This window comes from Podarcis tiliguerta (genome assembly GCF_965153285.1).
Source record: "Podarcis tiliguerta genome assembly, chromosome: 2".
In the NCBI taxonomy this organism is placed as follows: Eukaryota; Metazoa; Chordata; class Lepidosauria; order Squamata; family Lacertidae; genus Podarcis; species Podarcis tiliguerta.
This window is the reverse complement of record NC_139535.1, coordinates 100,316,840-100,329,597: the sequence shown is the minus strand read 5'-3', so window position 1 is coordinate 100,329,597 and position 12,758 is coordinate 100,316,840. Positions and strand designations below refer to the sequence as shown.

Sequence of the window (12,758 nt, the reverse complement as noted above, 5' to 3'; positions counted from 1 at the left end):
CACCATCACTTGAAAGCACCAGAGCAACATTTGCAACCGTAACTTTTGTCTGTTCCTATTCAAAGAAAACACTCACATAGGCAGCAGGTAGGTTTTCAAGGGCTGAAATATAATGGATTTGATCCAGCTCAAGTTAAGCAATGTTAAGGCCTACTGATTTCAGTGGGGAAATAGTACTCTGCTTATCTCTCTCCCACTGAAAATTAATGAAGCTTCAAAAGCATTCAAAGTAGGTTGAATTTTAAATCTCTGAAAAGAACCTTAATCCCTGCCTCATCATTGCAAAATCTATGGGTGCTAGACATTTTCCCAATCAAATAAAGGTAGTAATAGTAGCACGTTAGGAAAGGCTCGCAATGGAGTTTATTCTATTATCCGTGAAGAAAATCAAGATAGTGTTCACAAACATAAATGCAAGGAAGATGATACACAGATTTAGAAGATTGCATCCAATGCCATCTTTCCATTCACAGAAGGTAATTTAAGCCAGCAGACATTTTCATGAATAGAACAGGGAGAGGCTATTATTCCTGTTTCCTTCTGCGCTCCCCACTCCCCGCCCCCCACAATCTGCTACAGAGACTTGGATAACCCTTGAGAATAGTTTGGGACGTAAACAGGGGGTTGCGGGAGAATCTGAAGAAATGCCGCACTTCTGCTTTTGTTCATGGGATACTTCACTGGATCAAATAATCTTCTGTGAATACTGGATACAACCTGGTTTAAAGGTAAAGGTAAAGGTACCCCTGCCCGTATGGGCCAGTCTTGACAGACTCTAGGGTTGTGCGCTCATCTCACTCTATAGGCCGGGAGCCAGCGCTGTCCGAAGACACTTCCGGGTCACGTGGCCAGCGTGACAAGCTGCATCTGGCGAGCCAGCGCAGCACACGGAACGCCGTTTACCTTCCCGCTGGTAAGCGGTCCCTATTTATCTACTTGCACCCGGAGGTGTTTCGAACTGCTAGGTTGGCAGGCGCTGGGACCGAACGACGGGAGCGCACCCCGCCGCGGGGATTCAAACCGCCGACCTTTTTTTTGATCGGCAAGTCCTAGGTGCTGAGGCTTTAACCCACAGCTCCATTTCTAAGAACAATATTAGAGCTGGCTTGATCAGATCCACAGCTCAGCATCCTCTTTTCACAGAGGCCAATTAGATGCCCATGAGAAGCCCAAAAACAGATCTGAGTCCAATCTTGTGATTCCCAGCATGTTCCATTCTGCCCCCCCCAAACCCTCTTTTGGACACTGTAAACCTTTGTACTGACAGCTCTCCAATAGGCTGTCCTGCCTCACATGTCCCATATGCAGGAGGAGGAAGAGAGGCAGGAACAACCTAGTAAGACACAGTGTGGCATAGTGGTCAATGCGTTGGACTAGGTCCTAGGAGCCCGGGGCTCAAATTCCCCACTTGGCCATGAAGCTCAAGGAGTGACCTCAGTTCAGTCACTGCCACTCAGCCTAACTCACTGGTTTGTTACGGGGATTAACTGAGGAGGGGGGAAAGATAGGATATAAATGCAATAAATAATAAAATCATAATTACAGCCAAGTCTGTACCATGACAGCCTTGCCTAACTTTTGCCCATGTTTCGTAGCCACGGCACCTGCGTTACACAATGTAAGTGGGATTTTCTGCCAAAACTGAGTAGGGATTCATCAAACTCCATGCCTCTCAGATTGCAAGCTCTCCACACAGGAGCCCAAACACATGTCAGTAATAGGGGGAGCTTTTTCAAATTCAGATGCTAAAATCTTTGATATTTTAACTACGTGTTAAAACCACATATTCGAATTAGCAAAATCTGCACTTACCTACAATCTGTCCCCTAACGGTATCATTGTCATTTGGCCCAAGTTTGCACAGATCCAACCTCTGATCTATGGAGGAAAAAACAGCACAGCTTACAATCTACAACAATCACTTAATACCCGCATATACTATAAAGTTTTGTGCATCATTCTTTGCCTAAACATGTCTGTACTTTATTAAGTGGGGGGAAAGCATGCTTGTTTTCATAAAAGATTGCTTTTATATAATAATAAATTTTAAATTCTAAAAAGCTCATTCCAAAGCAGGGTCTACTCACAACCAGTGTCTTTAAGGCGGTTTATGGCGTTGGAAAGAAGTCTTACGCAGCCCAGAAAACCAGCTCCCTGTTTTTTATGAATTTTCTTGTGGTTCCATACACTGATTGTTATCGAATCTGACTTCCCAATGTATCTGAAAAAGGACAAGAATTGGAGCAACACAAATTGTTAACTGCACTCTTTGGATAGTCTATGGAATACACTTTATTTTTTTACTTCAGTGTGTTTTTGCAGCTAAGAAGTGTAAACATGGTTTCCCCTGGCAGAAGAGGTCAGATTCACAGGAACTGCATGCTACAGATTGGCAAAAGCTCCCCTAGTAATTTATTTGTAAAACAGATTTTACACGAAGGAATTTCAAAAGAGCTTTTCAAAATGTCTTGCGTAAATCAAACACGGTCGTCCTTTGGCTAGACAATGACAGTATGTCTAAGTGCAAATGGCTGGTATATCATAGGGTGTTTAATCCTGGGGGGGATATAAAATTTAAGAATTATGGTTCTCCCTGAGAGATGTTTAGCAGTCTTCTTCCATTACACATTCCCTGTTAGTACAAACATCCAAGTATTCCACTTACTAAAAGCATATCCTCCTACATTCACCCATTTAAATTATCTACTTCCCCCACCCGCAGAGCTGTAATATATCTTTAGTTATCTAACCATAAATGAAGCTGTCAGGACTGGCAGACCAAAACCCTGTTGTACCTTCCAAGACTCACAAGGGTAATTTTTTTTCAAGTTCAGGGAACGCTTCCTCCCACCTCACTGCTGCCCCCGCCCTGCTCCACACTATCTGAAGGCCTACATGCAAAAAAAGGCCCAAGATTTCTGTTGGCAGCTTGCATAACAATCAGCAAACAATCACAGGAGGGAACAGTGCTACTGAGCAGGGGGAGAAATTGAACTCTAGTTATATTTAGATTAAAAGCAATGCACAGTTTTGTATTATTTAGTTATTTAATGTTATTTATTTAGTTATTTAATTTATATCCCACCATTCCTCCCCAAAGAGGGAGGCAATAAATTATTAGTTGTCAGCAACATAAACAGAGATTAATGTAGTTTTCTGACAGGTCATATTTTGATTTCATCCACCATGACTATTCCAATATAATTCTATTCAGAAGTCAAGAGTGCCTGATAAGCAATAGGAAAAGTGAAGCTGATCTTGTTTCATATTCTGTCCGCCTGCTTTAAAACCAAAACAAGTTACAGGGCGCTAAATAAAAACTGTGCTCACTGTAAAGCCTTTTCCAGTGCTCTTAAAAAAATTCATAACATGAAGGCATATGGTAAATGTATTTAATACATAACTTTATAAATATATTTACGTTTTCAGCTATTACAATGTTCTGCGCAAGTCTTGTTTGTTCAGGATAGAGGCTGCTATGCCTCTTGGATCTAGCTGGTTCAAAGAAACTGAGGAATTGCTAAAGGACACACAGTCCCTGTGTTTAGCATAGGAATCAATGCAAAGTCGTCTTGCCAAGTAAATAATGTTTTTCCAGAGGAAGAAAAACATTTCCTTTATGGTTGCGTTGAGCTTTTTGGAAAAAAAGCTTTTCGTCTAGCCTACTGTTCACTTGAAGGCTGATAAAAGTATGTATCTTTATTTTGAATCAAACTGAAACGAAACGACAAAAAAATGAAAAACCAGAAATTGTATCAAATAGCAGCTAAGACCAATCATTCACTTGACTCTCTCATTATTTATCCATCTAACGCTGCACATCACTCCTCGGTCTTCTAATCTTTGACATATGGCAAATTTGGATAATGGAAGCATGTATGTGGGCAAAGACAAAGTTATGAATGCTAGTGTCCCAGAAACTAGTTTCTAATCTAGACAATAAATCAATATATTTGTTTCACTGGATCTGATTTTCAACAAACTGGTTAACCAACTGTGTTCTACACCCAACTAAAAATCTGTGACAGAACTCTGTTTGGGAGGGGGAAACCAAATGTAGGCAGCCACTAAGAATGAAAAATCTGTGTTGGAAAAGCCCACTTTGCTTGTCAGGATAGAGACAATATTTCTATCTACAGTAGAGAGCAAGAAACCAACAGAAACTGATTTTTAATCCTCTCTGACAAAAGCTTTTTATTGCCTTGACATCTCCATTTACAACATCAAATTGATCTAACCAATGTCATGCTTGTTTTTTTGAAAATTCTACAGAGGCATGCCATTCTTTAAGCACTGGAAAAGCTATAAAACATACAATAAATGGGAAATAAGAAGATTGCATTAGAGGAGTGCTTAACAGAAATGGGCAACATTTTGTTGACATTCAAGTTAATGACATAAAAGAGGACATAATTCTGGAAGAGGTCCTAGATTTTTCCACTAACTAATCTGAACTAATTCTATCATCTTTTTATTTCAGTTCCCTCTCATCAAAACCTTAGTTGGATATTACATTAATTTCATGCCTCTTGTAATGCCAAAATATAATTTAAAAGAGTTTACAGAAATCCAAGTACATGAAACACAATTTAAACATTGTTTCACATCACAACAAATCCATTTCACACTTAGGCTGTGTACACACCACACATTTAAAGCACATTACTTTCCCTAAAGAATCCTGGGAACTGTAGTTTCTTGAGGGCGCTGTGAATTATAACTCGGGGGCAAACTACAGTCCCCATGATTCTTTGCGGGAAGCTATGTGGTTTAAATGTGTACTGTGTACACAGCCATAGTTTCAGTATCCATAAGGGGGGAAATGTTCACTGACTGCCAAGCAAGTTATTTCCTATAACAATGAATGTGTCATAGGTCAGAGACCAGCATTCCCATGCAACAGTGTGTTGTTAGGGTAAACACTATTATACTTTCAGAATCTACTGTATGAAATGGATAGTACAGCAGATAATCACAGACTTCTGGGTTAATCGCCAATGTTTGGCAGAAAACTACATATTATCTGTACTATATTATTTTTTTAGCCTTCTGTGAATGAAAAGAAATACTGAATATATATTCTCCACAAAGAGTTGGGAACTTACAAGAGTTACGTGAGCCTTCTGCAACCTGCTGCCCACCAGATTTGATTTGATTTTTATACTACAACTCCCATCAACTCTATCCAGTGCACAGCTGATGGGAGTTGTAGTCTGAAACAGCTGAAGCTCATCAGAAGGCCAAGTTATGTTGAAATAAATACATTTAAATGACATGGGGTTTTTTGGTGGGGTTTTTTGCATCCTTTCTCCATCAACATCCTTAATTACTGTAAGGTTACTTAAAAGCAAAGATCACCAGCAAAGTCCTATGCATGGTTGCTCAGAAGTAAGCCCATTAGATCCAACCAGACTTACTCCCAGGACTTTTGTCCTGACGTAGCAATGTATGCTGTTAACATACATTTGTCAACATACAAACATTTGAGCTGGGGACCCAAGCACTTCGTAAACCAGGGTGGTCCAACATGCAGCCCTGAGGCCCTCAGTAACATCTGTTGCCCCCTGCCCCAGCCCTAGGGCCTCCTTCAAAAAGCCCAGTGCATTGCTCAGCCCACTTTAGGAAGGCAGCAAGAGGGGAGGGTGGGTGTGTCAAATTTTGACTTCATCGCCTCCCACTGGATGACAAGGCAATGTGCGGCCCGTGTGTTCAGTATCAAGGTACTCTTGTGGCCCAATTGGTATGGAAAGTTGGGTCACCTTGTACTAAAGCTTCGTGACTCTAGGGAATCACAAACCCAGGCTAATACAGAACTGCAACATTTGCCCCTCTGCTGCAACTATTTAAGTATAAACCGCAGAACTTCCTGGACAACGCCATTGCCACAGCTAGCCTCATTTATGCTGTCTGCAGAGAAAATGGAGAATCATAGAAATGTAGAGTCCGAAGGGAACAAAAAGGTCATCTCGTCCAACTCCCTGCAATGCAGGAATCTTTTGCCCAACATGAGGCTTGAACTCATGACCCTAAGATTAAGAGTATTATGCTCTACACAGAATCAGCTACCAAGGCAGATAAGGGGACAACCAGACAGACCCCTGACCCCAGTCGGGGCTAATCAGAGGCTATGGCTAGCTGTCTGACAGGAGGCCTGAGGAGCAGACTGGAGAGAGACTTATACAGTCCACTTCTGGGATATAGATTTGTGCCAACAGCTTCACTCAGAGGGCTGAGGTAGGCTGCCACACATTCATGTGTGGATGGGGCCAACCAGAGCAGACTGCATTGCAGTGGGTCGAGGTTCTAAGTGCCCAACGGCTCTTTCCCCTGAAGGCAGGCTGCGGAAGAAACATCTGCCAGTGGGCAGGTTGTCCGACAGGAGGAGTTTTGCCCTATGCATGAAAAGTTCTGATATGTTGTAACTGATAAAGTTGTGGCATGTTTAACTCACTACCGGCCTCAGTCTGTTCGCTGCTCCTGGACCTCGCATTCCCCTGTGTGGTGCACAATACAGTCTAGCATTTCCCTCACCAATTTTCCTTCTGTTCAGCTCAGTTGGTAAAGCATGAGATTCTTAATCTCAAGGTTGTGGGTTCGAGGCCCACACTGGGCAAAAAGATTCCTGCATTGTAGCCGGTTGGGACCGTAATGGTCCCTTCCAACTCTGCAATCCTGTTTCTAGGATCTTGAGTCTTCTTGGGCTATAATGCAAGTAGATGCAGAATATTTTACGTATGTATGAAAGAGAATATTACAATAAAAGCCTAACTAATTTTATGCCAGTAACTTACTGCACAAATAAACTGAGAGACCAGAAAGAGGTGGGTGCACGTTCATGTGTATGTATGGTAGCACAGCTGTTCATCCCATGCCTGTGCTCATCAATTGTCAGAAGAATAAAGATACTCACCATGTCCATTAAGCACTTTGATAGCTACAGATGTAAAAGCACCACAAAAGAACTAGCTAGTTTCTGTGCTTTTAAAGCTTTTAAAAGCTAATAAACATTTACCAACTCACAGATAAAGTATCAGGGGCTACCTAATGCTATACATTTCTAGTCTATCAATCAATGCCCAGCTCGAATTCTAGCTATATTGTGATCACTCCTATCAACACCTACAAGTCATAATGCTGATTCCACTTTGGATCAAGGGTATTCTTCACAGTATCTGTAGAATGGCACTGGCCAGATCCGTCAACCACCACTTTAGCAAATGGATCAGGAAGCCCTGTCAGAAGGGAGGAAAAATACATAATAGGGTGGGAGTATAATTAAATTAGGTCATCTTAATCATGAATGGCTGCCAAATATTGGCTTTTTATAACATATTTTGATTCTTCCAAGTTATCTCTTTTTCACTCAACAGTACTAGTATTCTTACATTATCCAAGGAATTTTAAGAAACCTAGAGGCCTTTCAGCTTGCTTCTATACTCGGTCATCTCTCTTCTTGAAGGCATCAAACCTTTCAGTATTGTTGCCAAATGTAACATTGGAAAAAAAGGAAAAAGAGAGACCCCCTGGTGCTTTTTCTACAATAAAATCCATAAGTCAGTCCATAAGCCTGGCCTTTCTATTTACTTATTTATTACAACTCAGATGCCATTCAGAGTTTGCTTGCTTGGACTCGTGGCATAGGTGCCTCAAGACACAGTAGGCCATGATCCCAAATACTAGTAGAAAATTGGTTCTTCACAAATGTTCTCACTAAAATACTTCAAAGAATGGGAAGACTCTTTCAATAGTTCCAAAATCAATACACCTGATTATGTAACCACAGACTAAGTAATGTATATAACAATTTACAAATTTATAAATATTACATAGTACACAAGAGACTACAGCTAGAACCAAGGCTCGTTACATGATCTCACACCACATTTACTAAAGGGAAACCTGAATGAAAGCATTTTTCACACTAGTCTGCTGTCCCCCTGTTCAGCTCCTCTCCTAACAATTTCCACCTTTCTTTCTGAGTTCTTTTCATGTTTTGAGATAACAGCTTCTAAAAAGGCAATACTACAAAAAAAACCCAACTGTGTGCATTGTTTGTGCAATAAACATGCATAGCCCTTTGGATCATTGCCTTGAACCTTAGATTCCCACAAAAATTGTGGCCATGCATTTAAAATCACATTAGTGCTCTCTGACTTAGCTGGCTGATTACCACATAGTAGCCAAGGCAAAGAGACATTCAAACCTTGTGTAACAGAATTCGGAGACAAATACATAAACATTTACTTACGGAAAAAATCTTTTTTCACCAAGTTTTTTGCACACAGAACTGTAAGAAAAACAAAACACATTATGAAATACGTTTAGATTTATCTACAAAGCATTTACAAAAGAACAGCAACACAATCACATGTACTGTATTGCTAAACATCACGTTAAACCACATTTATAAACTATGACTTAAATGTGAATGCAAAGAGTTCTCACTCTGCCGCTTCCCTGTTCCTACCACTGCCATGCCACCAAAAAGAAGCCAAAGTCTGGCTTGTTGGGACATCCAAACCTAGGCTTGTGGTTCATTTCTGAACATTCACATTAAACCATAGGTTTTTTAATGTAACATGCAAACCAGGCCCACATCTGTATTATGATTTATTAGAAATGTTCATAGGATTTTATCAGACTTTTTATCAGATTTTATCAGATTTTTTGGTGCAATCTTAAATAATAAAGAGCAGACAGTAACAGTCTGAAAACACCTGGTGTTAATCCATATTGTGGAACTACAGTGCTAAGATTGGAAATAAGCCTCTCCCTGCTTCCAGACTGAACTTTGAATCCCCTGGTATCCTATGATGTCAGGTGATTGACAGGTGGTTGGTCCCACCCACATGTAAATATGGCCTGCATATTCTGAATCTCTTGAATTAAACAAACTGTGTTTTTTTAAAAAAATCTTTTTAAAATCCCCAGTTTTCATTTGAGAATCAAAACACAGAGCACACCAGATGGAATACAAATAGTTTATCTACATATAATCTCCTAACATGTATTGCGTGTATCTTGTATATATTGTAGTTGTGGTTCAATTTTCATCAGTGGAAGCTAACAAATTAGTACTAAATGTCACTATCTGTCCAAAAATGACTTATGTTTGAAGACATTCTAAAGACACCCACATGCCAAGACCGCCTGAAAATAAAAGCTTCTACTTATTATTATAGTGTTCCATTTGTGTTATGGAATTCATGCTCAAAAGATATATTGATGGTCACTGATTCAGATGGCTTTAAAAGGGGACCAGATAAACTCACAGAGGATAGGTCTATCAATGCCTAAACAGAACATTTCAATTCAGAATATGCTTTATATAGCCTGACCAAATCCTAGACGGATTTCCAACATTTCTGATTGGATATTACCATTGTCTCAAATTCTATGCACCCAAGACTCAACTGTGCCAAGTAATTTCTTCAACTGTTCCCCGTATCAACTGATATTGTCACCATCCATTTTGCTGACCAAGCATGAAACCCAGGCTTTATCTTTGATTTCTCCCTTTCCTTTGCTCTCAGTATTCAATCGACTACCAAGTCCTATTGCTTCTCTGTGCATATTACCTGAACTATGTTACTCCATCTCCCTCTTCTTAGCTAAAAATCTACTTCATACTTCAAATATCTGCTATCTTGACTACTGCAACCTTCTTGTCCCTGATCTTTTATCTCCACACCCCAAAACAGACTCTATTAACAAAAGAACTAACTTCTCCTGATCAGATCATGTGATCGTCTTTCCCAAATCTTGACATCAGTTTCTCATCCACTTCCAGATCCAGCAAAAATGTATTGTCTGTACATTCATGGTTATCTAGAGCCTTAACCAGTATTGGTCTCTCTATCCTTATTTCCAATTATGCTCTTGCCTATAATTATTGTCCCTGCAACTTTACCACCCTCTAGACAATTCAGTGTCTCCTGCCCACTTAGATGATGCTATCTATTCTGCTGAAACTCACTGCTACACTCCTTGAATAGTTCTTTCTTCAAATCCCTTCTCAAAAGTCACCTTTTCCTTGAAGACTTCAGCTAAAATAAAATTTGAGTTAAGGACTAGGGATCAACCCCAACTCACGTCCTCATTTTCATTCCTTTCTACTAACACCACGCTCCTCTCTTGCTTTTCTCTTTATGAAATGTAAATGAAGATCCTCAGAGAGACAATTGTCTTTTTGCTTATGATACTGGGTAGAGGGCTATGTATAATGGCAATGACAATTGGGGGAGAAGGTTGAATGATTGTGACTTGGAGAAAAGTTCACCAGTTGTTTATTTTATAGCAAACACTATTTCCTTAGTACACAGGACATACTAGTGTTAAGCCAGCAAGCCAGGCAATTTAACACCACAAATCTGAACTCATTTGCATAATAGAAAACCATGATCTGTGAAGATGTACCAATATATAGAACCATTCACAGTGGGATCAGGTGTTAAACAGGGATGTGTTATCGCCCTAACTCTATTATTTTCATTGCCAGGATCCTACACATTGTCGAAGGGAGATTCCCCACTGGGGTAGAAATCGTATATCAAACAGATGGAAAGCTCTTTAACTTGAGTAGGCTGAAAGCAAAGAGTAAGGTGACCATAACTTCCACCACAGAGCTTCAATGTGCTGATGAAAACGTAGTGTGCGCACACTCAGAGGATGACCTCCAAGCCATCCTAAATATCTTTGCAGAAGCTTACAAAAGGCTTGGTCTATTGCTCAACATCCAAAAAACCAAAGTGCTGCACCAACAAGCACAAAACAACCCATCTGCAATGCCACGAATCTAATTTAATGGTGTAATGTTGGAAAATGTTGATCACTTCTCCTACCTAGGCAGCTATCTTTCCACAAAGATGCCAAAATCCAGCACTGCCTGAGCTCTGCAAGTACAGCTTTCTCCTGACTGAAGTTTAGAGTGTTTGAGGACTGGGACATTCACAGGGAAACCAAAATGCTTGCTTACAAAATTATTGTACTACCAACCTTACTGTATGCTTGTGGAACACAGACCACTTATAAACGCCATCTCCAACTCCTCTAAAGATTCCATCAACGATGTCTCCCAAAAAATTTACATATCATTTGGGAAGACAGGTGAACTAACGCCAGTGTACTGGAAGAAGCAAAAATCACCAGTGTCGAAGCAATGATTCTTCAACATCAACTTTGCAGGACTGGTCATGTTGTTTGGATGCCTGATTATTGTCTTCCAAAGCAACTATGCTATACTGAACTTAAAAATGGAAAGCGTAATGCTGATGGTCAACAAAAGAGGTTTAAAGACTCTCTTCAAGGCAAATCTTAAAAAATGACAACAACGACAACAACTGTGAAACACTGGCCTGCCAGCGCTCCAATTGGAGAACAGCCTTTACCAAAGGTGTCATGGTCTCTGAAGACACTCAAACTCAGGATGAAAGACAGAAACAAGCAAAGAGGAAGGCACATTTGGCAAAACCCTCACCATGATCAACTCCTGCCCAGAAACCTATGACCCCACTGTGAAAAGACATGTGGATCCAGAATTGGAATCCACAGCCACCTATGGACACACCATTAAGACTGTGTTCATGGAAGACAATCTTACTTGGCTACAAGTGATCACCAAAGAAAGAAGAAGATATAGAACTAATATATTAACACATCCGAAATGTATTTTTGTCTTCTTTCTTATTCTTCCTCAAACGCATGCCCCATTTCTCCACACACTTGCATCATTCCATTAAAATGACCAGGGCTTTGACCTCAGTTATGGTTGCAGTCATTGTTTTCATAGAGTGCTTCCAGACAATATGCTTATTGTCCAATTGCCATGGTTTGTTTCTTTTAATTACACCAAAGGGAGCAAGTTGTTATGATCCATTTGTACAAAACTTGTATTTTCCCACTGCTGCATCTTTTTTCTTACCACAGAAAAATCCATTATGGAGGGAAAGAGCAACATAGCAATCTCTCTCCAGGTGCAAACAGAAAAATGTACAACTGAGGTAAGGTGAGAGAAGTGGTCCCTGGGGAAATTGGATGACGTGTTGGTGAGGCCCTTCCTTTATTTATTGCCATCAGGTTTCTTGCCATCAACCAGTTGTAGAACCATTTCGCTTCTTTTACTGAAAGTCCTTTCCCTAAAGAGCTTTGCTTTTTTGGCTCCTTTGCAATGTTTTGCTTATGGATCTCAGCTCTCAAAAAGTTTAATTGATTGCTTCTTCTCTTGGTATGAGCTGTCCTCAACTCCCACAGCACTGCTTGCTTCCCTGTCCTTTCTTTTTTAGATTATAGTGAGAGTGGAATAACAATATTAACGAACGGTGTTGTGAAACTGACTAGAAAAAACAAGTGGGCAAGTTTCCTAGTTGGGTGGTGAAACTTACTAGAAAAACTCAGGACCTGAAGTCTGAATGCAATAATGTTTATTGGAAAGTAAGACTGTAATCCTCTTGCCCTCTGCCACAAACGGTTTGTAAAAACATCCAGTTCTCAGAGCTGTGCAATTGCACTGTGGTGGAATACACACACAAAATTAAGAACAGTGCATGTGCACCAATTTGAAACTCGTAAAAACAAACATACACCCACAATGCTAAAATGGTGGTAACAAGCACCCACTTCAAAGTGTTGAGAGAGGGTTGTGTGTCAACAATGAAGAGTCAAGAAAGGGGAGAGAACAACACTGTCCAATGGGCTATGTCCTGCCAACTGTGTGCATGGAACATAGTGATCTGAACACACACACACAAAATGTTATACCC

General features: G+C 40.3%; 1 protein-coding gene across 1 annotated transcript in view; it reads right to left on the bottom strand.

The window, feature by feature from the left end:
• The window catches only part of SMURF2 (SMAD specific E3 ubiquitin protein ligase 2), a 67,318-nt gene that overhangs the window by 24,963 nt on the left and 29,597 nt on the right, over positions 1 to 12,758 (bottom strand). Inside the window, exons 2-5 of the mRNA XM_083427461.1 lie at positions 8,249 to 8,287; positions 7,124 to 7,232; positions 2,088 to 2,221; positions 1,813 to 1,878 (exon numbers count right to left, since the gene is read on the bottom strand). Of these exons, the coding sequence (XP_083283587.1) occupies positions 1,813 to 1,878; positions 2,088 to 2,221; positions 7,124 to 7,232; positions 8,249 to 8,287 (348 nt within the window). The remainder of the gene's footprint in view (positions 1 to 1,812; positions 1,879 to 2,087; positions 2,222 to 7,123; positions 7,233 to 8,248; positions 8,288 to 12,758) is intronic.